General features: G+C 36.6%; 1 protein-coding gene across 7 annotated transcripts in view; it reads right to left on the bottom strand.

The window, feature by feature from the left end:
• The window catches only part of PRKDC (protein kinase, DNA-activated, catalytic subunit), an 81,812-nt gene that overhangs the window by 30,754 nt on the left and 23,309 nt on the right, over positions 1-27,749 (bottom strand). For 5 of the 7 annotated variants that reach the window (XR_003989090.1, XR_004389905.1, XM_030469787.1 and 2 more), the window contains 32 exons: positions 26,699-26,798; positions 25,610-25,743; positions 24,833-25,087; positions 23,792-24,018; positions 22,681-22,889; positions 22,412-22,544; positions 21,190-21,348; positions 20,668-20,871; positions 18,683-18,868; positions 17,661-17,765; positions 16,491-16,658; positions 16,073-16,200; positions 14,869-15,076; positions 13,682-13,860; positions 12,432-12,600; positions 11,821-11,886; positions 11,338-11,410; positions 10,966-11,114; positions 10,255-10,392; positions 9,876-9,995; positions 8,797-8,940; positions 8,440-8,591; positions 7,731-7,862; positions 7,186-7,297; positions 5,541-5,665; positions 5,299-5,448; positions 4,688-4,861; positions 3,554-3,652; positions 2,673-2,883; positions 1,918-2,107; positions 1,379-1,594; positions 11-123 (listed from right to left, as the gene is read on the bottom strand). Coding sequence is in view for 5 of the 7 variants with exons in the window: in XM_030469787.1 (XP_030325647.1) it covers positions 11-123; positions 1,379-1,594; positions 1,918-2,107; positions 2,673-2,883; positions 3,554-3,652; positions 4,688-4,861; positions 5,299-5,448; positions 5,541-5,665; positions 7,186-7,297; positions 7,731-7,862; positions 8,440-8,591; positions 8,797-8,940; positions 9,876-9,995; positions 10,255-10,392; positions 10,966-11,114; positions 11,338-11,410; positions 11,821-11,886; positions 12,432-12,600; positions 13,682-13,860; positions 14,869-15,076; positions 16,073-16,200; positions 16,491-16,658; positions 17,661-17,765; positions 18,683-18,868; positions 20,668-20,871; positions 21,190-21,348; positions 22,412-22,544; positions 22,681-22,889; positions 23,792-24,018; positions 24,833-25,087; positions 25,610-25,743; positions 26,699-26,798 (4,928 nt within the window). In the remaining 2 variants the exon portion in view is untranslated. The remainder of the gene's footprint in view (positions 1-10; positions 124-1,378; positions 1,595-1,917; positions 2,108-2,672; positions 2,884-3,553; positions 3,653-4,687; positions 4,862-5,298; positions 5,449-5,540; positions 5,666-7,185; positions 7,298-7,730; positions 7,863-8,439; positions 8,592-8,796; positions 8,941-9,875; positions 9,996-10,254; positions 10,393-10,965; positions 11,115-11,337; positions 11,411-11,820; positions 11,887-12,431; positions 12,601-13,681; positions 13,861-14,868; positions 15,077-16,072; positions 16,201-16,490; positions 16,659-17,660; positions 17,766-18,682; positions 18,869-20,667; positions 20,872-21,189; positions 21,349-22,411; positions 22,545-22,680; positions 22,890-23,791; positions 24,019-24,832; positions 25,088-25,609; positions 25,744-26,698; positions 26,799-27,749) is intronic. The other 2 variants (XM_030469804.1, XM_030469822.1) reach the window with 2 other exon arrangements.

Raw genomic sequence — 27,749 nt, 5'->3', positions numbered from 1 at the left:
ATTGACAAACCTTTTCTCTTTTCTGCTCAGCCACACCTTTTCTAGCATAAATCAAACTGAGTTTCTCTTGGTCCTTCAAGAAACGTCTTCGCAGCCTTAGAATTTCTGCTCGTTCTTCTATACCTAGGGAACACATGACCATGTCCATAGCTTTTCCTTTATCAAGCAAACTTCAGATTTAAGGCAGGAGCATCACACAATAACAAACATCATCTTTGTATTTACTAGCTTACCAGCTAGTCTCCTAAGTTTCATACCAATCAACTCAATACAAGATAGCAAATTAAAACAAATTAAGTTGTTCTTAGGACAGAGGTAATAAGCATTTATATAAAATCTTCTAGTATGTGGATGAGGTATAAGGGTCAAACTACTGTACTGGGAAAAGCCCTAAAATTCATGAACAATTCTGCCCCCTATGACACATTCATTTTAAGTGCTCAAAGACAAGCATGGCATTTCCACCATATTCCATAAAGTATACAGCTCCCTACAAAAAAGAGGTGCTAAATATATTCAAAGACTGAGTAATAATAATATAGTACTATATTTTTAAAGTTACTATTACAGAAGTGCCACTGGATCAATTCCTGCTCAAGACAGCCATGGAGAAAAGCCACTTTACAAACTGTTCACTTCAGTCCATTTCATCGGAAAGAAAAGTGAGCTAACAAAACCACAACACTATGGCTGGTATTTTCCTGGTAAAAGCCCAGAGACTGACTACAAGGTAGACTGACCCTTCTGTTTCTGTAGTTCAGCACAGTCCATTCAAAACTGCCCTGGAACACCTCTCAGGTCAGTCCTTAGCTCTCTGCCTCAACTCCTACTCTCATCCTTCCAGTCAAAATTTTAATGACAAGGTAGATAAGGGTGAAATGGTGAGGAATGGGGAGAAGGAGCCTAAGCCATTCCAGAACAGTACTGATGTTTTTTACTTATCAACTGGGTGGATGAAGGAGCATTCTTAGAAAATAGCAGGTAACTCTAATGACAGATTGCAATATGTTGTAAATTGTGTAAGCACAGCTGAAATAGTTTGGAAAAAATATGTTTAAAGAGATAAGCAGTTAAATTTAAAACAGAAGGAACAGAACCGCCTGACATTCACACTATGATTGTCTTAGGGAGAGGTAGGAATGCAAAGATCACTCTGGCTAGTTTCTTATTCAGTAAGTTATTTCATCTAGCAACATAGAGTTTTGCAATTCCTAGCACAATTCTAGCATTTTGCCACATGTTAGGTATTGCCACACGCTCCTGGAAACAAAATCTCTCAAGCTGAACCTCAATTAGAATGGACTGCCAGCCAAATTGACAAAGATGGTCTATAAAAATGTAGTATTTATAAAGAAATTGCATCATAAGGTTTACAAACCTTTAGTTTTGCTGTCCACCTCATCTCCAGGCAAACCCAACCTTTTTTTGCCGAAATCTGGCCCCACTGGTTTGAACGTTGCTTGTTTAAATTTTTCACTCCGTTTGTTAACCAGTAGCATGGATGAAGACAAGGATTCAGAGGATGAAGGAACTGTATACTCCACCAATGTGTCAATGCTACTTCCAGTTAGCCAATTGAAAGAACTTCTACCACCTGTAAAAACATTGCAAAAAGCTGTAACATATCCACATATAAATCAAGTGAAAACATCTATATTTTCCTCTCCCCAAAATATATTTATGGGCAGAACAGATTTGAAGCTGCTGGTTAAGAAACAAAATTCTTTTACATTGGGCAGAACATAAAATATACATGAGACTAATAAAAATGTGACTGGATGTTTTTTCGAAAAAAAGTCCTTGAAAACAAAATATTAGAGACATTCTCACTTTTACATTAAAAATTCATACGCAACAGGAATGAAATCATTCCTATGGCAAACAAGAAAATTTCAAAAGACACTGGTCTGGACTCACTGGCATGTTGTGTAGGTGTAAATTCGTATTGTCGCTGGGTAGCCCTCACGCGACCACCGACTGACCCAGAAGAAGAAAGGGATCTTTCTTGTGATAAATTCCTGTGCATACTATGAGAAGCTTGAGTATCCACAAACATAGGTGTGAGCACAGTACTTCGATAACGCCAGCTGGAATCAATTACAAAGTCCTATGAACACATAAAGATTTTAATAAGAGCAGTAAGAATGCAACCTTTTTGCCTTCCTTAAGACAGGATAGCAGAAATTAAAGTACAGAATTTAAAACCCCACCCCAGGGGCAGAACTTGACTATTAAAACCCCACCAAACACATAAAACTTCTCCACAGGCTCAGCAAAAAAGCTCACTAATTTGGACTGGTCAGTTGAGGACTGATTTACAGCTCTTGTAGCAGTACTCCCATTCACAATTTTTCTCCTTATGATGTTTCTCTCCACTAACCTCTTTTTAGGTATTTCAGTACTCTACAAATCAGCTATACATGGTGTATATATATATATATATATAAAAAACATTAATTCTTTCTTTTTTTAAAAGAAAGCAAAATTATTACCCCCCCAAAATCAGTAAACTTCTGATAATGTTCATAACCTATGACCGTCGCAGCTGTTAGTTATGGAGCACAAAATGCACTTGCAAAGATCTTCACCACGCCATTCCTGTCGAAGTGATAACTGTATTAGGAATAGAATTTGTCACATGACTGCACACAGGATAACAAACTACAACTCACCTGAAATTTGCATTCAGACAGTGGATGCTCAAATATTTTTCTGGAATAATCTGGGCTCTTGCTAGTCATTTCAAGCAGAAAATTTGTGATTAGACTCAAGTACTGCCTTTCAATCTTGGTGGAATATAAAGAATTTAGCAATGACAGCATACGATCAAGAATATTTGTGGGTAACCTTGTCTCATCACTCCAAAAATTCCTAACGATTAATCTGTAAAGGCAAGGAATAAAGTTATTCTTAGTTATCTGCAAACAGAAAGCACACCACCATCAAAAAAGTCAAGTTAAACAAACCCTCCACAATAAGGTTATAAAGCCTTCAACTAACCCTTTCATTTCTTGGATCTCCTATTGAATTACACCAAAATCCTCATTCATTTACCATGCTCTATGCCACTCAACTGATATTAAAGGTTTAGTTTGAAAAAAAATTTTCTATTGAGTTGTTTTCCTCTTGCAAACTGCTATGGGTGGATAATCAGAGATCTCCTATTCTATCTTTTGCTTCACCAAAAAAAATAAAGTAATCCAACATCCTCCAACATTTAATCTATTCTTGTGTGTTTGTATGCAGTGAGGGCCTTTTTGTTGTTCAAAAACTCTAGAACATTAATGCAGAATTAGGTCTGACATACTGAAACTCCTCCATGGCTTAGAAGATTGTTCAAAAGCTCTGTGCTTCACTTAAATTTAGCTGTAACAACATGGGATACAATTTTATAAATTAACTTATTGAAAGAAAAGGAAATAATGTTATCTCACTGTTTCTCTTAGACTAAAATACTTAAAAAACCTCTAAGGACCAACTCTTCCGTTATAAACAAAGAAAGCAATTTAGGGATTTGTTACTTCGGACAGTCATCACAACACTATTTACTCACTGCAGTTCAGCATTCTCATCAATTAGTCCTTGAAGCAGCATTTCTTTTGCCAGTTTGAGTATTTCTTGAGAATCACCATCTGCTTGGCTTTCTGGATCACTGACAGTAGGAGAAAAAATGTCTCTTAATGACTTCTTTCAAACAATCCATACTAAAATAAGAGGATGAGGATAGTAGGAGAAAAGCAGGAACATGCCCTTCTCACAAAAATCTCAATTTGTCATGACAACACTGCATCATTTGTTTTAATAACATGAGATCTTAGTTGCCAAAAATTTCGTTTGTCTCCACTACTTAGAAAAGAAAAAAATCAGAAAGCTAAGTAATACATGTTAGGTATTTATTACAAAGGCCAAAGAGAAGTAATTCTGAGTTCACAAGGTTAGAACTGAGAGGCAGAGAATTAACATCCCAAGTAACGCTGGAGTAAAAATCACCTGTACTTTTTCATCACAATAATTATCCATTCAAATAGTTATCTTGGGAAAAAATACATAATAGAACCCAACCAAGATGATTCAACAACAACCCGCTTGTCAAACTGAGAACATGCCTGTTCCCTACTCTAAGGGGTCAAACCAGAAAGAACATCTGTATAAGCCAGACTGAAGGGATCCAGATGGTGCCAAAGTGCCTTGATATAAGTGCCTTGTGGACGCTTCATCCCTGGCAGTGTTCCAAGGCCAGACTGGATGGGGCTTTGAGCAACCTGGTCTAGTGGAAGGTGTCCCTGACCATGGCAGGGCAGCTGGAACTAGAATATCTTTAAGGTCCCTTCCAACCTAAACCATTTTATGATTCTATAATATACCTTCTGCCTATAAACAAACTTCTTTAGTTCTTATTAGTTACAAATTCTGGCAACAAGAAAAAGAGTAGGAGCATCAGAGCTAAGACCTCTTATGCCATCATGCTGTGGTGATGTAACATCCTAGTCCTGGGCTCAAGTTCAGGTCTAAGTCTTTGTCCCTTAGTGAAAGGGACAGAATTGCTACCAAAGGCCAGAGCCAGTTCAGCAAACCACAGGCTCTATCCTTCTGAGAACTGGAAGAATTCTAGGCACAAGCTGTTGGAAGACAGTGTTTCAAGCACTTTCACTCTGCCTGAAAGACAACATCTGCAGTGAATACACACCTGTAATTATCATAAATCCACATCAGAATATCATACATGCGCTGTCGACATATTACAGAAGGGTGGGAAATGAACCCTGTCACTCCAGGAAGAAGTTCTTTAAGTTCTAGTGGTTTTAGTTTAGACAGCATCTTGTACACTATATCCAAACAAACCCTTTGCCTTTCATCATCCCTAGAAAGAGAGTGGGGGGGGGGGGGGGGGGGGGAAGTAATAATCACATCACTTTTCTCTTCACAGCTACACACAGAAACAGAAGATCTATTTAGATTTTAGCAATAATATTTAGCTTTGCATAAAGAGCTTTAGGTAAGTACTCTTGAGTTCAATCTAAGAGTAAGAATTTAACTAAACTAATATTTATTACAGAATATTCTCATCCCAGTGGTGTTTCACTATAACACTATTTAGGTTTTTTTGTTGTTCACAGTGAACTAACCATCCTAATACTTAACTCCCAGATCCCATCAGCTCAAATTAGGAGAGCGGTGACCAAAAAGTGAACATGAATTATAAATGCTTCTGAATTTAAAAATGTTGTGGCCAGCACAGGAAGTGTTACCAAGAAATTTAGACTATGCATCCACATTTGTAATCATGTGACCACTCACCTATGATTCATGATCTGGATAAAGTCTTTACCCTTTAACTGCAAGTGGAGATCTGGTACTTCTTCTGCCCTGTACATTATCACTTCCAGACAGTAGGTTTTCATCACACCATGAAGTTTGGGAATCAAAAAGAATACTGCATTCATAAACCTTAACATAACCAGAACCCACAAAAAAAAGCAAGTTATTTTCTATTATTCCTCTAGATCTACAATGAACATACCATGTGAATCACGACATACCTGTCAGCAAGAGGTGGAAAATTCTTAACAACTTTATTCAGGCACTGAATAAACTTATCCTGTTGGGTGTTCTGATGATGTTTTAATTGTTTTATGACACAATCATAAACTGGATCTTCAAGTACCTGAAAATGAGAAAGACAGTAAGACAAGGATAGCCATAAAACTCATAACCACCTTAATGACACATAGTTCTGCTGCTGTACTGTTTGATTCTACCGCATTTTGCTAGGTAAGATCCACTCACCTCACCTTGACATTTATTGGTGCTTCATGGCTGCTGTACAGCTATGCCTGGTTGAAACATGAGATTGCCTGCTTAAACAATACTTTGTGAGGTTCCTTTGATCAGTTTGAAACCAACGCCTTTATTTTGAAATACAAGTTGCTTAGTATGCTTATATAAAATACTGTAAAATATATAACATATATAAGTATATATAATAAAAACTAAGTGGCTTCTAATTCAGTATGGCAGTTTTCCAATTAATTCATGTAAAAAAAATAGACACTTTTAGTGAAAAGCTGAAAAATAATCAGCAACCTTCACTTAATGTCCAAGAAATAAAGCCTTTTATAGGATAAAATATTTGCACCATCTTTGCTCATTTATTCAAAATACTGCTCTTAATGGAACTTGGAAGACTTTAAAAGAGAAGACTGCAGGAATTCAATTTCTGAAATACGCTCTATAAAGTGTGAAAGAACCAGAATGCAGTTAAGTGGGGAAATAAGTAAGAATGGTAGGGAGAGAAGTAAGAATAACCTAAAAGATTAGGATAATAATCCACCTAGCCAATATCTTGGTATTTTTGTGCCCAATAGTAGCTGCAGAATGGTGTTTAGAGGGAGCACATGAGCCTGGCTGCATTTTGTCCTCGTTTTATCTCACATAAGCCAACATGCATCCGTCATTAAATTAGGGATCGTAGAGTGTACATTGTTGTCTATTGTTCTTAGAATCGTTAATGGTTTGGGGTTTTCTTTGGAGCATGAATGTGCCTAATTTCTCTTTGAACCTGCTGATACTACTTACCCCTAGAACCTCTTCTGGCAACAAATTCCAGTAGTTCACTAACTGCAGTGTAAAGACGTACTTCTAGCATCTGTCTCAAACTGACTTCTGTGATCATCAAGCATCACCCCCTAGTTCTACTACTGAAGGTTTTGGTGAGTAACAGTTTTGCATCCATCTTATTCGCTACCTAGAAAATAACTGGATTCAAAATTAAGTACAATACCTATATTATTTTTAATTTTACATCAAAACTTGCAAGTTATTAAACATCCTCAGATACAGATATTCAAAAGGTAGTCCTAAATCTCCCAACTTGCATTTTATTTTTAATTCAAAAAAACCCCAACTTCAAATGTACCATGCCAGTGATCAGAGTTGCTGATTGGCAAAACCTGAACGAAGCCATTCACTGTCAACTCCAAAACAGCTGTGCAAAAACTCTGCATTTAGTTTGCGCCTAAATTCTTTTCCTCATAAGTTAACAGTTTAAACCTTTAATTTGACCTGTTGGACAAACACTGGTGAATTTTAAATACATTCATTTTTGGAGATGAATTGAGTAGTCATATAAAAGATGTACATAGAATTAAGACAGGAATGGTCAAACACACAATACAGTTCACTTACATTTTCTCTCTCAGCAATGTATTGAAGAGCAAGACCCAACACTTCTGCTGCAGCTGCATAAACTTCTTTATACTTCAATAAGCCCATGTTGCTGGTCAAAGCCTGAAAATACCTAATACGAAAGGTAGACCTACTGTAAGTCACTACTCCAGCATCCAGTTTTAAACTGAACCAAAAATCTGCCTGAGCTGCCTAGGGGAACAGTGACTGCTTTTAGAAGAGTTGAATACAGCACAACATGGATTTTCCACCTGCAGTGTCTCAAATTTCTGCTTTGGCAATTCCTGACTCTCTCAATTCCCACGAAACTGCAACCCAGGCACCCACTGTACGAAAGTTTTCATCCTTCTAGATATTTTTCCAAAATAAATGTGGTCTGCAGTTTGCAACTAGAAAAGCATTACATCTGACAGAAAACAGCAAAGGGACAATGGGATTCCAATGAAAAAGCAATCCAGCTCCTAAACTTCACGCTGACAAGTTAGATTTGTTCTCTTTGACTTAAGCTTTTATCAAAATCATTCACCAAAAGGTGCATTTCTCACCTGACACGATCTATTTCACATTTTGGGTCAAAAGGAGGTAAATTGTTAGCAAGAACAATTCCCAGCAGCTGAATTCCCACTGAATTGTCCTTTGTATCAGGGTCTCCACTAGAAAACTTCTCAAATATTAAACTGTTGGATGAAAACATAAAGCTAATGATATACATGAAAAACCCCAAATATACACACCATAAATCACTCATTCTGTGCAGATAGATACATATATAGACAACCCCACCAAAACTGGCAGAAAGTATGTATATATGCATATACATTCCCACTAAACCAGCAGAAATCATATATTCAGACAGAAGTAAGTATTTAGCTTCAATGAAGAAGTTTTTGCAGGAAAAAAAAAAAGGATTGTAAACCCACACAAATTCTCTGCGACAACTTCAGGAGCAGATCACAAAAGTCTTAGGAAGAGTGCACCAATATTCAGTGATAATACCCAAAATCTCAAATAAAACATAACTCTTTGCAGAGATTACTTCTGCTTTTGTTGCTGCTGTTGTAATCCTCTACCTGTTTTCACTGTCTCTCTCCCTATTGTTTTGCAAATTAAGTTACAACCTTTGGCTAGTTCAGTTCTGAAGTTCCACTGTCAAATCTAGGGACAAAAAGTTTACTATTGCAGCTAATTTTATCTTTTAATCTCATTTGATAATGTTCACTTATATTCTTGAAATACTGATAAAAGAATGCTTACCTGTAAGGTATGGAGAGGCAGTTCTTCCAACACTCTATAACTGTCTTTATGATTTCCAGATTGTGTCTGAACACAGCTCTTTTTGGGTGAAAGGCATTCTTCATCAAGAATTCGAGCAATCTGTTAGCTAAAATCTCATCCTTAATACTTCCCTGCAATGAATAGGAGCAAAAATAAACATAGTAACTCCAACATGAAGACAGCTATTCTCTCATGAAAACAAGCAAGTAAATAAGCTATATTTGAAGTTAACAGTGAATTGATGTAGAAAATTATTATAAGTGCATCATAACAAACTCACTCATTCCTCACCAAATAGTCATGACAATAATAAAAATGAATTTCATATTTCCTTACTTTGGGAGTGGCTACACTTCTCCAGGAAAGGACAGTAACTACTATTTCCACTACCATATAATGAATCCCTTCGCCTCCGTTATTTCCAGAAACAACAAGCTGCAGCAATGGACCAAGCCACTGCTTTGCATAAGGTCGGAAAACCTATGGAAAACAGGAGAATCAGTGTAGAAACACAAATTATCCAACTTTTCAATAACCTGTTATTCAATAATCATTACAGGTAAGACTGCTAAATCAACATCTTATCACTTTGCTTAACTTCTGAAGCAGCAATCACAAAAATTTTAAAATAACTTTAAAATAAAAAGTATCCATAACTACATTCCTCACTTCTGCTTATAAACTTTTACCAAGTATTCACATAAAGTTAATTTCACTAGGGCCCACTTAATATGGCTCTCACTCAGAAAACTTGTCCCTAAAGGATTTGAAAGAGTATGCTATTCATCTATCCTTCCATTTCAGATAGCTTTACTATGAAAGTAGCATTAAATGGGTATAAAGCTGCTTGAATTAATTCTGAAATTCAGTCTTTTTGGATTTCGAATGTTCCAGACAGAAACATTGTACTTTAAAATCACTGTATGAAATAGGATGACAATCTTTTATGCAAGGAGAGTTAGGTAATGTTTCTTTTCAGGCAAAGACACATTATGCAATCTTAGTACGTTTCTGCAACAAGAATATCATTTAGCTCAAAGGGTTTCCATAAGACTCTTTTGTGACCATTAAAAAAGCCATTATATTTGCTCCTGCAAAGATGGCAAACATAATCAGCTTTTGCCTAGCATCAAAGAATCATTACTTCGAGTCTACAGAATACACATACTGTGGACACCCTCCACTTACGGAAGTAGAGTTTGGGAGGAGAAGTATTTATACTACATTCAAAATACTGGCACTGTCTGGAATTTTGGGCTATGAATGGACTCCCTTTTTTCATGCCAAACTAGTCAATTTGAATGACTCAAAAGTGTCAGCTGTTGAAATATTTTACCCCACAAGAGTTACAAAGTTGATATTATAATACGACCTGTTATGTTAACAGAAAAATATATGACAAAAAAATGACTCACATCCTCAGTGTTAACAACAAGTTTTGCTATGAAGAGGCGAATATTTAGTGGTACTGATGGGTTTCCTAATTTGACATGCAGAAATTTCATCCATAGAGGCAGATCTACTGGAACTGTACCCTGAAATTTAAAAGAAATGAGCAAAAGTCATTTCACTTTATGGATCAAACAGAATTACCAAGCCACAAAGCCCCCAGCTCAAGCCACGCAGGTCTCATTATAATACAGCTAAGAAAATAAACAAATGAAGGGATTCAATCATGACTCCCTTTTCATAGAATCATAGAATAGTTAGGGTTGGAAACGACCTTAAGATCATCTAGTTCCAACCCCCTGGTAAAGTTAGTGAAAAAATGCTGATTTTTTGGTTAATACTGGCCTCCTCCACTCTGGGTGTGATCTGGTTCCTCTGCATATGTTTAATCAGAGTGGTCATAGAAGCCATACATTCATGTTGGTTGAATTCATCCATTTCAAGTTCCATCTCATCATTTAAAACCATGTATTCTGTAGGCTCCTGAAAAAAAGTGTTGCGATGATTAGTAACAACACTGCATTTTCTTTTTAAATCATGATAATGCCATGAGTCATTCTGATCTTATCTGTGTTTACAGATTTGACTATATGCTCAGTGTGTGCAACAGGGAATACATTAAATGTGTTGTTCAAACAGGCACCTCCCACAGATATGTACCAGCTGTGCATATCATCTTATTTTCTGTGCCAACAGATGTCAAGTTCATGTTAACTCTGACTTTATTACCTGCCAGAACGAGGGAGGAGACAACCATCACAGTTTACTGTTTACAGGTACCTTTTTACAATTCTGGCTGGACTTCATTCACATTACTCAGCTTTAGAAACTCAAGGTAGGGCATCGCTTTTCTCCAGAGAGAAGGGAAGAAGAAAAATGACTGACACAACACAGCTCAAGTCCCCTCCTTCATCTTCTGGAGGGATGCATTCTTAGTCAAATAGAACAAATACAGAAGACTAGAAATTTCTCTTTCTTAACCCCAACAAATGTATGTAATTATTACTAGGCATAAAACTTTTCTTCCTCACAGCACGTAAGTCACTAAAAAATTACCTTTCTCCTGAAACGAGCACTGCTAGCTGTAATATCTTGGGAGCTATAAGAAAAAGCTTGGACTCCAGTAGAAAAGTCAAACTGACTCATTTCCTCACTCAAACTGCTATCCATCATGTACGATGCAGAAGCTAAATACTTAGGTTCATCTAAATAGGAAAAAGAACAGACCATTAATCAAGGTAATTACAAGAAACAAGCCTTTATTTGCTATTAAAACTTGAGGGTGGGTGGGAACTGGTTTTTAGATTAAGCACATTGAATGCTTTTATTTGTTCCTGCTACTATAGAAGCCAAGTAGCAACACATCAATGAACACTGTATGAAAGGGTAAGAAAGCATTTTTTTCATAGTCATAAATGACTTTCATACCCTGACCGCCATTCTCTGCATCCCTGGCCTCCTTTCTAATAGCAATGTACCGCTTCTTCCTTTCCAGAGGCACCTAAACAGCAAGAAATAAAATTTGAAAATTATTACTATTTTTTAAATTTACAGTCTATTTACAATTGTTTACAGAACTGCCAAAAATAATCAGAACTATTTAACATTAACAGAAATCCCATGTTGTACGTGGTTATAATTAACGCTACAGAGCAAGAGCAAAATTACTTATTCCTACAGGGATTCACTGCAAGAATAAGTGTGCTAAAACATGTATTAAAGTTAACTACACTGCAGGTGTCTTCTAAATTTCAAGTCTGGATTTCTCTCAGAAAAATGTATTTTAAAACATTAGAGAAGTACTTCATTTTTTATTCACTACAGAATCCTCTTTCTCTGTATGCAAGAATTGACCTGGCCTACAGTGACTACTCTGTTGAAGCCATACCAAAGCCCAGCAATTCCACTCACCTCAATTTCCACAGGAAATGTATACTGACGCTTCAGGTCTATCAAATTTTCAAAAATCAGCAGGTTCTGCAAACAAAAGCATGTTTGAAAATATCGAAATTATAATGCTGCACACAATAGCAACTGCTCTGAAAGTATTTTATTTCTTCTTTTAAAAACCACAAAACAGATCAATATACGATATAGAAAATACGGCATGTTTTCACTTCTAGATCAATACCCTAAAGAAAATTTTGCTATTAAACTACTCAAGAATACACAGCACAATGTAAAGAGGGTATCTCTTGTTCAAGTATATTTCAAACAGGGGATAACTTAAACAATAGGGTTTTTTCTCATATTTTACAAAACTGATTGAGAGTGGAGGGAAAACAGGGTAAATGTATTACTACTTCACCCATTTCTAAGCAGACGTTAAAACCTTCATCATCAATTCAAACTGCATGAAGAATGCAAGGAAGTCAGTTACGACTCCTTTCATTGCCTCAGTGGGTAGTTTGCTAATATAACTGCATGTAATTCAGGTTTATTTCTTTGATTTATTGTAATCAGGTAACATCACTTTGTGTCTCATGTTCTGGAAGCCTTCTACAGCAACAACAGTTTCTCACCTTTTCTGATTTTTCTGTAAAAAGAAATCCTTGGTAAAATTTACTTTCAGTGAAGACACAACTGATAACAGCAATAGCACAATTATATGCTGCACAGTGATATTGTCTCCTCTTCTCCAACAGCTGACTCTCTCCTGCCATGTTTTCTGTAAATGCATCATAGCATGACCTTAAAATACAAACATGCAAGAAAACACCATCAGAAGTCTTTTTTTTGAGCAGCACAAGAAAGGTCCCAATCAGAGATCAGTGAATCAACAGAATTTCAAGAAATCTTTGTTATTATAGTAGTATCAGATTAAACCAAGTTCTCCACAGGTATATTGTGCTAAAATTGAAATTCATTCAGAAATGACAAAGACAGCTTCTCCAAGTATTTACACAGCAGTCCTTATTGTCCGGAATATTATGATAGGCCATTTTCAGATAAGATGCAGATATGTTTCAACATACACATACATCTCTCTCATGGTCATTTCCCAAGAAATTATGAATGGATAGGCATGCTAACCTACGCTATAGATTAGCCAGAGAAAACTAGTTTAGATACAATTTCTATAGGTCTTTTGCCCATAGACATTTCTAGATCTTCTGCAAATCACAGCCAAGAAATTCTTTGAAGTCCTCACAGGACGTAGTATTATAAAATAAAATTAAACCAAAGCAAAAAAAAAAAGTGAACAGCAATTCAGACATTTTTTTCCAGACTAGTAAATGAACTAAGTAATATTAATTAGCATATATATTCAGCATTAATCTTGTGTCCTCCTCTGCAGTGGTGATTAAACCAAATTACACCTACTGGGTGTGCCACAGTATTATGAAATGTAAATGAAAATCCATCCCATCTTCTCATCAATCATATAAATACCCAGCTTACAACACAGAATCGTACTCTACATAAAAGTGGAAGTATACTGAAACTGAAATCATGAAAACACAAATTGAAGGCCAAGAATCATACTGAAAAGCAAAAATAAAAGCTCAAGCTCAATAAATAGAAAAAAAAAAAAAAAAGGCAAAAGTAGGAGGCAAAAGTTATCCTGACATAGGATTGTAGTCTATGCTAGAGATCATTCTGTCAATGCAAATTCAATATTGTGTATTCCATTTAACATCAAAAGCTACATCACAGATTACATTTACCCTTGCACAAATCAATCTTCTGCTTTATATGGCATACTTAAAAAGCCTATCTGCCCAAAACCTAATTAGAAATCAAAAGGAAATCAAATAAATAATAGTCTTACTTTATTAGCATCTTGGTAAGTTCATTTCCTTCTACATTCATGGAGCCACGGTAAGCTTGGTTAATTTTAGAGTCCTTGGAGTAAACATCCTCTTTTGAAAGACGCACATACATCACTTCTAGCAGCTTGTAATAGCCCATTTTCTTGGTGACTTGCGTGTCAAAAGCATGTTCATTGGACTGGAAACAAATAAGCAAAACCTCAGAAAGATTTCTCAGATCCTGCCTTTCCTAAGCAGCTCCACAGTTACTGTAGTTTCTACTAAACAGCCTTCAGTTTACTCCTACCTTCCAAAACAGAGGAAAGAGCCGATGATGATAAAAAAATGAGAGATTCTGTGTAAAACAGTTATTAAAACTATGTTGACCTGCTCTTTATTAGGTGAGCTGTCTTAACTACAATTGGCCTAAATCATTATAGTGATACTGGAGTGAAATAAGCAGAACAACTAACAGCTCAGGCTCGTTACACCTGTAAACAAAACATACATACCTGTTACCATACTGGGTATCAATTCACAAGTTTCTTTATGCACCTCACTTTGGTCCCAATATTTACAGCAAGAGAAACATGGTGGGACTACAGCAAGAGTAGAGACCTCCACTGACAACAAAACCATTGCATGTAACTATACTCTAAATTGGAGGATAGAGAAATAAATTTTCTCTAAATAGAGAAAGAAAGATCTGTGTTCCTAATCCTTTGCTGAAGGATCTCTGCAATGATGAGGTGTACTTATTTCTCTAGAAGCAAGGCACCTAACTTAAGAGCTTTCATTATGGAGGATGAATACCTCTCTCCTACAATGTAATAAAAGGTTATAATTCTATACAGCTTTTATATTTCAAAGTTAGAAAAGGATTTTGGTTTTGACATAACTTCAGATCCCTTTATCTATACATATCTATCATTTCAACTTTGATTTTTATACACAGTAGATATGCAAACATACATTAACTTCAAAGGAAAAGCGTGTTGAGGAATAAAGAAAAGTTTCTCAATAATAATCAAACTATGTAAGTGGCACAAACTTCTGCTCCAAGATACAGAAAACTAGAAAGCAAACGCTTTCAATTAGCATTTCACTCACAGCTAAGCAAAATGTACATACCAACACCAACATTTTATTAGACCTTCCTTAATCTTAAAAAAAAAAAAAAAAAAAAAAAAAAAGGGGGAATTGATACCTTTGTAAATCTGGAATTAAGTATATCCATAGCCTGTGCTATAATTTTGCCAAGGAATTCTCTCAGTGCATCCAAGCCGCAGTGCCACAAGAGAGTGAGGAGAGAGCGATCCATAAATGCTTGACGAGTAGTATTTGAAAGTAGTTCGTCACTCTGAAACATTTTGTGAATAGTGTCCAACAATAACACTTGTTTGTCAGTGGTGCTCCTAAACAAGATGGAAATCTCAAGTTGAAAACTCTTTTATCAGACCCCATTTATGTCTCAGATCCCTGTGATATTTAAAATTTTTATTGCCTGCATTCATACCCTCTTGGGTTATCATCCTACAAGACATGAGAGATCAGGTTGAATCACCACTTATTGTGGAGCTCTCCAAAGAAAATGCCAGCTTCCTACTCTGCAACAGATGGTAAACTTGTTTGTATATCTTTTGTTAGTTCAATCCAAAAGCAATCATTAACTTTCTGAGTTCCTTTCACTGATCAACCTAAAAAAACCCATAAGTTTATCTGGTGCACGTGAAGGATGGAGGCAAACAAAAAGCAAAAATCCAAGGAGACTTCACTGTTATGGCCTATCAAGCCTACCACTACTAGATAAATTGTTGTTCTGAATAATTTTATAGAAGCTAAAATTTCAAACATGAGATTTGGGCATAAGGTAAGTGAACTGGTTCAGGAAACTACATGCTCCAAAATAGTCACTACTTAATAGCCCATTATGAACTGGAAACGTGTGGTTTGGAAGAGACTGAAGACCTCTTCTGGGGACAGAGCACATCTGTGCCTACAATCTACCACCCTGGAAACATTCAATTAAATAAATGTGCTGTTGTATTTTCAAAGGGGTAGAACAAAGTAATTCACTGTCAATTTAAGTGCTATCAACTTATGGAGGGATAGCAAATACAGGTATCACAAACAATTACTATCTTCAACTGAAATCTGCCAGAAAAGCTAATTTACAGAAAGCTTTACAAAATTTGCCCAGGCTTTGGAACTGTCATCTGGAAACTGGTGCTACTTGTTCATGCTTCAGAAATATTTTGGAAATGTGAAGACAAAAGCAAAATCTTCATTGAAACCATTATGTAAAACTTTTTGGAGTAAATCATCACTATTGCAAGGACAACATAATAGGGGAAGCACATTTGCTTCAGCAAAAAGTCAATGAGAACAAGAGCAAAATCCAATAGACTGACCTTCTGGAAATTCTTTTGAAGCTGGCTTGAAATAAGTCCTCCATGAAATGTTTGTGGTCCCTACAGAGGACTTCTGTCATCAACTGCAACAACATTGGGCTCTGAGACAACTCTAATGCATCTAAAAACTGAAAAAGAAGTAATGAATAACAAAAGGAACCACACTGGATCAAATAAATTCAATCAAATTATATCATCATTTTTCAATACTGACCAGAAGCAGATACACAGACGGATATGTTTGTTTAATGTGCATCTGTACATTAAACTTCTGAATAAAGACACAACTCAGAAACTAAAAAGCTAATTTTCTTCTGTGAACTGAGAGTTCCACTCTATAATTCCAGATCCTGTGAAACACTGTTTCTAGACACAGTTCACTTAGACTTTTAATTATATACTTGTTAGAAATACTGACCTTCTTAGTGCAGTCTACGTAGTTGTTGTACTTTAAGGTTCCTTTGGGAAACTCATCAGATCTCATGGGAAAATTGAAAGCCACAAGTTGATCAAGAGCATTCTTAAGCTCATTAAGTTTTTCTCCAGTCAAATTAGTGAAGAAAGGGAGAATTATCACTGCTTGGCCCTGAAGAAAAAAACCCAAAAGAAACTAACAAAACCAAGCAGTTTCAAATGAAAACAAAATATATTATTCTCTTACTATGAAGCAATCTAAGTAGGACCACAATATAGCAGCAGTGGCTGTGGTTTCTGATTCAATGGTTCAGTGTACTGATAAAGAGACGTTATGTAGCTGCTCAACTTTTAGGTGTCAGTTCAGAAAACAGCTTTGGACGCTACTGAGTTATTGTTAAAAGCTAATTAATATCTCATGGCTGACATGGCTATGAATAAGACCCCACTGTTCTTTTAAGCAAGCATCTGCTCTCACACAAGTTGCTGATTTAATGCGCAATGTGGCAGCTAAAGCAAGATCCTCAACTTTATTACTTTGAATGCATGGTACAGTACAAAACCCTGTCTAGCTAAAGGCAGGTTGGCAGAGCAGCAAACATGCAAAGCTGCTTCCTGAGTACAAAATTTTTAATCTTCTAGTCCCAGCCCTATGCTCCACCATCCTTTGTAACTCCCACTTTCACTATGCAGTACTTTATCTCCCTCTCCTGACCAAGCCACATACAGCAGTTAATCCATTAGTACTGATCTCATACTTGCAGACATGGACATTGAAATCATGCAAATTGTAATTTGATGTGTAAGAAATGCTGCTCCTTGCTAAAAGCTTATTAAGCTGTCATTTCTCAAATGAACACTATAGAGTTCTAAACAATTTGCAACTGATAGTACTTTTGTTTTTCCTAAAAATTACATGTCTTTCATCTGGGTAAGAATACAAAAGAGCACCTATAAACAAGGCATGACAACTGTGATCTTGCCTTCTGTCTGAAGAATGAAAAGGGTTTATGATTTCTAGGATGTTGAACAGAACATAACAAAAAAAAAAGAAGTGGCATCCATGTTACTGTGCAAACTAAGGTAAAACTGAAGCCAAATAACAGACAATTTCATGAACAACTAACATTCTAGTCCGGGGAGGGCGGGGAAGCCACTCAAGTGAGCAATTTACCTTAAGATTTAAGCCTAAATTCTGATCAATAAGTAGACTGGTATAGGTATTAAAAACAGCTGTAAATGCTTCATGACTGGTATTGAAAGAAACTGAAGAGTCTATCTGGAATGACACATGAAACAAGAAAATTAGGATTTTCTTTTTCACTAGTCAAAGAGATCATTGTATTAATGAACAATAAAACCCCCCATGAGCTATAGGATTATTTCCAAAAATACAATGACTTAACGAAAAGCGCATACAGAATTATTTTGGTTTTATAACCAAGAAGAATTTTAAAAGCTCCTAAACACTACAAACAAAATCATAATGTTGGATATTTTCCAGTTCAAGAAAACATTAAGCTTCCTCTCAAAGCCAGATTTCCTGCTTGTCACTTCACTGCCAGCTAATACAGCAATATAGCTCACATGCTGTGTTCTAACAGATGCCTTTAAAACAATTCAAGTTTAAAAGAAGTAATTAAAAAAAAAAGAAAAAAAAAATCCTCAGTAAATGATCTTTGTGTATTTTTGCATACAGCTACTTTTGCAAGTAAAAACCCCCATAGGATAAGTAGATACATTATGTTTTAGAATAAAGAAAGAAAAAAAGACCAAACCACCAATGTAACAGAAAGTAAAGGTTTTTGAAGATCTTTCTGCAGTCTGTTGATATGGGTAGAACTCCTCCATTGTGACTTTCCGGATGCCAACATGACAAAGAACATTATCAGAGGCTGCCCAGTTTCAAAGTTTACTCCCTGCACTTGAAGCAATTCTCCAAAAGGAAAAGAGGCAGCTAAAACATGTCAGCAATCATAAATAAAGAAAAGGTGGGGTGGTGCAAAATCTAGAAATTTCTGCCTGTCTAAATATTTTTCTGTACTTTGCAAATAAAAAAAAAATCAGAGTCTGATATTCTCCAACTTTTTTTATCCCCAACATAAACACATTAGAATGAAATAGCGTTTCTTTAAAACAAGACACAATTCCTACAGCATCAGAAAAGTTACCTGGAGTTTATAAAGCAATGCATACCTGCAGAACTTTTGCCAACAGGGTCAAGACTGCCATTTTGCTCTCGGGAGTTGAACCTCTGGCCCACCAACTGTCCAGTTTCTCCCAGTTTCTTAGTACAGCTGTGACCAGTTTCACTCCTTGCTGCTTGCGTACAGTACGCTCCCTAAAACTCTGATCTAACATGCCATTCAAAATGCTACCAACCTGGAAGGAAAAGCAACAGCTAGATTCTTGTATCCCAAATGAAAGGATGATAGGATTTCTCCATTAGTATGGGCAATAATAAAAGAACCCATCACATAGCAATGATAGATTTAAATCTCAAAGTGATACAGAAGTCTCTCTGCAGGAAATTGAAAGCACACGCTTTTCAAGAGAGACTTCTATCTGATTTACTCCTGTCTCATTCAAGGTACAGTGCAGCAATTCCTTCCCATACCTTTTGTGTGAATATGGAGAAATAAATGACAATCCAGAATAACTCTAAATATCAATACTTGAAAATTTTAGTGTGAGGCTGAGAAATGGAAGAAATAGGACATACGCTACCTTACTTGCATTCATTTTGAAAAGAAAAATAAACCATAGTATACCAGATATGAGCTAACTATGTCTCGATCTCTTTTCTTCAAAAATTAAGTCATCAACTTCCAAACCTGAATTCTTCGTGCTCTTCTTGAATAGTTAGCAACCCTCTAATAAACTGGATTAAGGTTATCAATCTTGTGATTTCATTCAGATTTGGATGGGTATAGTAAAATAAGCCTTATTTTTACTTCTCACATGTCACAAATGCATAAAACTAGAGAGAGATATCTTATCAAATGTAATTCATAATATTTTTTTTAAGTCAGACAAAGAAGAGCAGACAACAGAAAAGTGTCTGTTTGACCCAATTTGGCTATTTACCTTAATTAAATTAATGAAGTGAAGACTTTAACTCTACTGCCCCGTGTAGCCAGTATAAATTAGTAGCTTATCATTTATCAGACACACTTTTAAAAGTAAATCTATTGTGGCATGCTCTGCACAGAAAACTACAAAGCGTTTCTTTCAATCACAAGAACTAGCCTTCTAAAAAACATATATATAACTCTCTATGATGAAATTAAGCAATTCCTTGTGTTATTAAAAAATATGCTCCCAGTCTTTTATAATGTTCCTTGGAAGTAACACTTTTAAGCATCTTGGATTAACAAAGATGTAATTATTTTTAAAAGGATTCTCCACTTTCTTGAGCATCTTTTTAAGCAAAAGGGAAAGTGGAATTTTGATCTTTCTTTTTGACACTTCTGTTTGTCAGAAGCACTGAAGGAAGTCTTCTCCATTATCACACGTCTCCTTCGTGGATCTGAAGATGAGCTGTGTATCTTACACTACTGAGTAAGTAGTATGGATCAACAGGGAAGGTCTGTTGAGCAAAACAAGTGGTGCTGAGAATGAGTACATGACAACTACCCTGTATTTATTTCAGGTCACAGGGGGTTGTGTATGTGTATGTCTCTCTTTTTAATACTTTGATCTAGCTCTGCTCTTGTCCTATGGACTAAATGCCCATTAGTGGTTGGAGTTCATTTTCCAGTTTAGTTTTATTCGAAACAAATCCAGTCCACATGCTCTGGGACCACTCTGCAATGAAAAATCAAAGCACAGTAAAGGGGGACTATCAGACTTGCTTTGAAAGGACATTCTTGATATCAAGTCCTACGCAAAGAAACCCTGAAATTCAAAGATTTCAGGATAGGTAATATGTAAGCCTTTCCACTCAGTTTGACATGAGACAACAGACAGCCTATGTGAGGTTGCCAGAGATCATGAAGATAATGCCAGTAGGCCATGACAAAAAAAAACCCCCAAAACTAAAAACCTATCAATGCAGTGCTGTCCAAAGTGCAACCAAATATATTTTTTCCTCACAACACGGTCAGTTACATCTACCTATAACAACAAAAAAAGTATTACTTCTAACATTCTAACATTCCCCTTTTAAAGAAGTTCAATACCATTTGGGGGTTGCTGACAGATGATTTCATAAGCTGGACTATGATCACATCCAGGTTTTTCAGCAGCTGTTGATTAATGGTTTCTGAGAACAGGCTGTAGAAATACTGTCCATGACAGAAATTGAGCAGGTTCTTCTGGGATGTTCCTGATAGTGGCACAGATAGTACTACTGTGTTCAAGAGCAGACTTACTAGCTCCTCACACTGGGAAAATTAAGGTAGAGAGACAGTTATCTCAAGCACATTAAATTCCACTCATTCCTTAGAAAAGCACGTGAGTTTTTTAAAGCTCCCATCCCAAACCGTTTTATGTTACCAGAAAGCACAAAAATAAAGTATAAACAGAATAGTGAAATGCTTGTTATCTACAATTGTCACTCAGTTAAGCCAGAGAACTGTTACAGCTCCTCTGTAATATAATAAATAAACATCAGTCTCTGCTACACAAAATATGGGTAGAAGACTATTGATGGTAAGTATTAAATGATGATCGAGTATTAAAACTGGACAATTGTACCCTACCTGGTCATCAATATCAAAGGCTAGCTGCAGGAGTCTATCAGCTAGTTTCTTACTGCTGATGTCTAACAATGGAAGAGATACTCTTTCACCCCCAGGTGCAATGCCTTTATAAACAACTGAAAGAAGCTTAGAGCCAACTGACAAAGGAGGCCCTCCATCCTATGGAAATAAACAAACAAACAAGTGATAATTAATATACACTGAAAAAAACAACAAAAAAGCCTTCCAATCCATCTGTATAGCTAAGGAAAACACTTGAACTCCAGGTCATCTTCTTATAAAGTGATGCAAATATACCATGACGAGACACCTTTCTAACTGAGGAACAAGATTTTTAACGAGACAACCTTGTTGTGTACGAAGTTCAGAACAAGCGAACAGTAATTTGAAAATCTTCAAAAGATTCTGATCCTCCCCCAGACTTTTTTTTTTTCAGGTAACACCATTACTACAGAAGTAAAATGAACAGTTTAGTCAAAACGGGTGGGCCACAAAAGGTAAACCATGCAGCTCCTTCAATATCGCCATCCTACAATCACAGCTCTAGCTTTTGTTTAGACATAAAGGACGGATGACAAACACCCCCCCAGAAATTAAATATTTTTTTAATTGTTAAATCTTTTGTTAATTGCTCGCTAATAGACAAATTCTCTGTCTGTGGCTGTTGCATAACCTGAAATAAGAGATTTACTACACATAGAAACTTAGCAGAAAGAATTTGAGAACTATAGCCTAGATCCCCATGCCCCAACTGCTCTCTATCCCATTTTCCTGCAACTCAGACCCACTATATTGCTTCTGATCAGGCAGAAGGTATCAATTCTCTAATCTCTCTCATCAGTTTGAATGTTCTCTGTTTAAAATTTGTTGAAAAATGTCTCCTTTATAGGATAGTAAATCCTGATTTTTTGATCTTTCAGTCTTGTGAAGCTCACTAAAAGGAAGTTTTAGGTAGATTCTGGTTGCCTCCAGATCTTGGAAATTGGAGAAAGACAGACATAACTACAAAGATCGTTCAAACCTCAAGTGTTGTGCTACTCAGATTTGTAGAATAAACATAAAACATTTATTTCTGATCCCGTTCAACTCCAGCTCTTCACGGTTGGTCTCATTTTACCTAACTTCATCTGATCTGTTCTCTGTTTTCACACTGGCACCCTACACAAGAAAAGCTCTTTACTGTATAAAAATATTCACCGTTATTTTCTGGATGAACAGTTACCTGATTGTGAAGTACAGAATGAAGCAGGCCAGATTTCTGGAGTTGCTTGCAGGCAGAAAGGACAGCACTAAACCTAACTTGATCAAAACGTGCCTCTGAATTAAACAGATCAACAGAACAAAGGTCCTCAAGGCTAATGAGAAAAGAGAAGCAGTAACATTACATTCGTGGGGAGCTCCATGTGCAACCACACACATTATATATTTTCCATTTTTCATTGTGGGTGGCATTTGTTCTGGATTCATGCTTACCAGAAAACTCCTACTTACCTTTGTGGTGTGATTCTCTTTTTTATGCACAGTTTCAAAGATTCCTTATAGGGAGATTTCATCAAAGCTCTCATGAGTCTGACTGAGATATCTGGGAGATTTTTCATGACTTGTACATCAGCTGTGTTAAAGCCTACATGTGATGGATCACACACTGTCATCACCAGAAGCTCTATAAAACTCGCATTAAGCAGTTCCTTCTCAAGTAACTAGAAAGAATAAAACATTAAAATAAAGGAATTTAAAAATTAATTTAATTTCCCTTTTATATTCTTCATTACTTATCACTAGTCCTTCTACCTAAAAGGAAACCAAACATGGAACAGTAACTATTCTCACTAAGTGACATTCTCTTACTCTATGAAACGTCTGACTTTCAAACAATTGTGCTAATCCACAGAAATTAAGTATCTATAAAAACATACATAGGATATATGGTATCTCATCAAACTAAACCTAAGATCTTTTAAATCCACATAGGCTTCTTTCAGTCTTGATTATACACCTGTAATCACTTTGAAATCCAGATGTACACCTCTGCACACTATTAGAGATTTACTGAAAACAAAACAGTCGCACTCTCAGAACTAAACTTGGCAGCATAAATTTCATAAGAGACTTATAAGTACTATATGTATATAGTTAAGCAGAGTTTACATTACATCAAAACTAGGCAAATTGAGAGACCTGAGTATCTATACTGAATCGCCACAATCTGCCTTTCTGACCTTTCTGACCTTCAGGCAGCTACCACCTCCACATATTTAAGGCCATCAGGAGTCATACATGAAATATTCACTGCAAGTACTCCATACAGAACAGCAATCTCACAGTCAACCTACAGGAATCTCATAGTCAATATACAACTGGAATATACAGTAAACATTAATTCCCCTAATCAAAACTACATCACCCACTAAAATTCAACTGTGCAATACAATTTTTTTCACTTACATGCTAAGGCCATAACAGTTTGCGACTCAGCAATTTCAATTAAAGCACCACGAAAGATGACGCTCTCCAGTGAACTAACCTCACAATGAAGACACAAATCTTTAACTTTAACATACAAAATTTGTGTCCTTTATCCACTACAGATTTCAGTGCTTACCTTCCAGAAATCCTGCTGGCACGTTTCCAGGATCATGGTGACAAACTCCATGATTCGGACTATAATGGTACACTTGCTGTAATTATACATGTCTCTCTCTTGTGGACTGAACATGCTGCCTTTTGAACTGCAGCCAAAGCACTGCTCTGCTGCATTGATATCATGCAAAGCAATAGTTTCCAGGAAGAACTGCACAGCTTCCAAGAATGAGGATCTTGCATTTATACCTAAGAAGAATCAGACCAAGTTGAAATGATACAGCAGCTCTCAAATAGCTGGATGCTAGCTGCATCCAACAATGACCTTACAGTATGGTTTTAAACCAAGAGACAACACTGACAGAAAGATGACTTGGAACTTGTACAAGACTTCACATTAAAATAACTATGCAAGTGTATTATCAGTGACAAAAAAAAGCATTTTGTTTAGACTGGCATGAATAGTTAAAAGAAAAACTCTTTGAGAGACCCTATGGCTATACAAGGTATTACTATGTACCCAATCAAAATTCAAATACAAGGGGTTTGGACCTGATGTAGGTGAAGTATCAGGAACTGAAGTAAGGGAAAATGTACAGGGCTTGAAGTGAAAAGGTGCCTTTGTTCTCCAGACATTAAGAAAGAGCAGGCAAACAGCTTTGGAAGGATGGGGGGGGGGGGGGGGGGCAGAAACAAACAAACAAATACATACATACATACATAATCTGTTGCTCTCCTCAGCAAAGGGAAATTAGCTGTAGACAATAACTATTGAAGATGGGAGAGTAAAAGAAGTTGCTGGTGAATGATGACTGAGAGACAGAAATGTAAAGGTATATTTCCCAGACTAAAAGGAAACATTTTAAGATGCACTATTAACAAAGCACTTCTTCATCAAAAAGCATCCCAGTACAACAACTGTCACTGAAACCTTTGGGAGAGTTTGTCAAATTCATCAATTCCACATTTAAGGAAAAAGCTTAAAGTCCTAGTTAGGAACTCATTTTGGATGGGATTTGTGCAACAGACAAGAAAGAACCTTATTCAACAGTTAATCACTCACCCAGTATTTCATGAGGTTTGACCATTCGCAGCTCAAAGAATGTATTGTAGCAATCCAGTGCTGCTAAAAACATATCCATCCACCGCATGACAGTCTGTAAACTGAAGGGCTCCTGCATACCACGCAGAGTCGGCTGAGAAAGGATCCCAGATGGACTTTTGGCATCACTGCCACCTCCTTCAAATTTGTTAATGAGGAAAGAAACATCTTGGTTTTTTAGAACATCAGCCAGCCAAGAAGATGGAGACTTGTTTCCTGATAGAAATAAAACCAGAAATATAAATTCTCTAGGAAAAAACACATTTCAAAGTAGGAAGGAATTAGAGGCAAATGGATGGACATGCCCAAACTTTAAACTGGATCTTCTAGCAGAGAAGATATTGGTTCTGGTGTAGCCTTGGTCGTACTACTTAAATTACCCACAAAGAAGTGGTCAGTTTTTGAGACACTCCCACTAGTTCCCACTCAGCAAATACTGCCTTCGTAGCTGCATATAACAGCAGCTCTGGGCGTCGAAGTTCTCCTTTTTGGCTAGAAGGAAGTTCACAATAAAACCCTCATCTATGCCCACAAATATCCCACAAACCCTGAGGTTCTCACAGTATTTGATTTCTAATATGAGCAACTATTCAGTTTCTGCTTAACAGCACTGAGGGAACACACATTTATTTAAAAAATACTTTTTCTTGTAATTAATACTTTTCACAGAAAACATAGATGGAAGGTGTGCACAGTGCTTAGAAAGCAAAGATAATGGTGCATTGTGATTTAAAATACCTGGTACTAAAGGAACAAATTCATAGAAGAGCTCCATGGCCTTATGTCGGCACTCTGTCTGAGGTCGTCCACACTGCATTAAGAGCCACATGACAACGTCCAAAAGACACACTGACTTAGCAGCTGGAAATCCTCTGCACAAAAATATTAGGGATTAACAGTCCTCTTGGTATCTACCAAGAAACCAAGTGTCTTCCAGTTAAAAAAGAAAAAAAAACAACACAATGTTCTGTGAGCATTATCAATGTCCTTTTATCTATCTAAGCACAACCTATCTGCTCTACAAGACAGAGCTCCTCTACAAGCATGTCTTGCACTGCTTTCCCTTCTCCTCAGTCTACTTTGGATCCCCAGATCATAGCCTTAGTAGCAACAATTTGAAAATCAGAATCGGGTCTCTTCCCTTCTCTTGTTAACACACAAAGAAACAAAAATAAAGACAAAAGCTTAAATAAGCTTACATGGTTTCCTCCCCCCTCCACCCCCAATTATTCACTCTGCTAACTCACCAAATGCCGCACCAGTGAGCTAATTCTGACTTAGGGATCTCAGGAGGTCATTAGTCCAATCTCCTGCTCAAAGTAGGGTCAACTATGTGAACAGACCAGGTGACTCAGCTTCATCCCGCCTGATACTGAATCCATTCTTGCTTCTTTCACCTTCTTCACTAGCCCTCTTTAATTGCTGATCATCACTCTATTGCCGCTTGTCCTACTTCTGCTAACACTTCAGAGCAATAAGAAAAAGACTCCAAAGGAGCTTCCTCCAAGTGCTTTGCAGCACCAGTGCTAATGTTATTATAAACACTGCTGTGAGGGAAATCTGCTTTTCTTTTGCACCTGTCGTTGCCAAACTAAAGCAAGCTCACAATGCTGGAATAAAAAGTGACCATCGTGATCTTCTAGAATCACGTCCAGTATTTCCTATCAGTGGTTCAACAGACATATCAGGCGATCTGCACCAGCAACAGCCACAGGATGAATTCCACATTCAGAATCCCAAGTGTTCAATGGAACTACATACATCATTAATTAAAATGCAATATTAAAAAAACCCCAAACAAAACCCAAAAAATAGTAAATTACCGACCGTGGTACTCGCCGTTTCCCTTCCTTGTTCAGAGAAGGCGCTTTATGCTTGATTATGCGCTTCAGGTGATTAATTGCATCACAACATTGTTGAGTGGTACCTGTTAGAAAGAGAGAATTGACATCTATTAAATAAATGCTAGTAACTTAGTTAAACAAATTGAGGTATTAGCACTATAGAAATGGTGCAAGAGACTTACACACAGGATAATGCCTATCATCAGCTCCAGCACCCTGTGCTTCTACAATCAATTTTTCAAGGCCACAGAATAAAATTATAAAATAGCAGTCAGGCCAATATGGCCTTAGCCATACATGAGGCATCTGCTGTAAAACTGTGTATTCTGCTTTCTGTGAGCATACTTAGAGAAACTGTAAAATTTTCCCATTTTACTATTTCTTCTGGGCCACTTTATCATATCGTGAACTGTTTTCTCTCAAAGAAATAAAGCTTTGTAATATTTTTGTGCGTGTGTTTTAATTACTATTAATTGATGAAAGTCAGAACATGGGGAAAAAAAAAAGGAGATAGAAAAGCAAGTTTACTGAAGAATCATTAGTCCTGTGGAAGAGGTCATGGATTCTTCACACAGCTACATACTGTTGTAGAGAACAATGACAAGTCAGCCAGGAAAGGTTATTACAAAACGGTGGAAATCTTCCACAGAATATAAAGAAATGTAAATTTCTGGAGCATTTCATTTGTTATAAAAAGTATACTTCAAGATTCTCATCAAGCTACATTTATACACTGCGTAACTGCTAATCCAGGACTCAAAACAAAAGCACCACTAGCATTTTTAGTGTTACTATAAAACTGTGTGTCATCGAAATGTGAAAAGGTTCTTTCTCCTGGACTCAAAATCTTCCACGTTTTTATGTTGCAAGAAGTTGATTCAAAGAGTTCCTAACTAGATATCAAATCACCTCTAATGAAAAACGATCCTTCGTTGCAAAAGCAAGCACATTTACTTTTCCTACAGTTACAGCAATTTTTCTTTTCTAATCCAAGATTCAAGACAATGGCTTTTTCATGTTTTTTATTCCATAGT

Source organism: Strigops habroptila, chromosome 1 (genome assembly GCF_004027225.2).
Source record: "Strigops habroptila isolate Jane chromosome 1, bStrHab1.2.pri, whole genome shotgun sequence".
Classification (NCBI taxonomy): domain Eukaryota; kingdom Metazoa; phylum Chordata; class Aves; order Psittaciformes; family Psittacidae; genus Strigops; species Strigops habroptila.
Note: the sequence above shows the minus strand (reverse complement) of the source record. Positions and strands in the feature narration are given on the sequence as shown.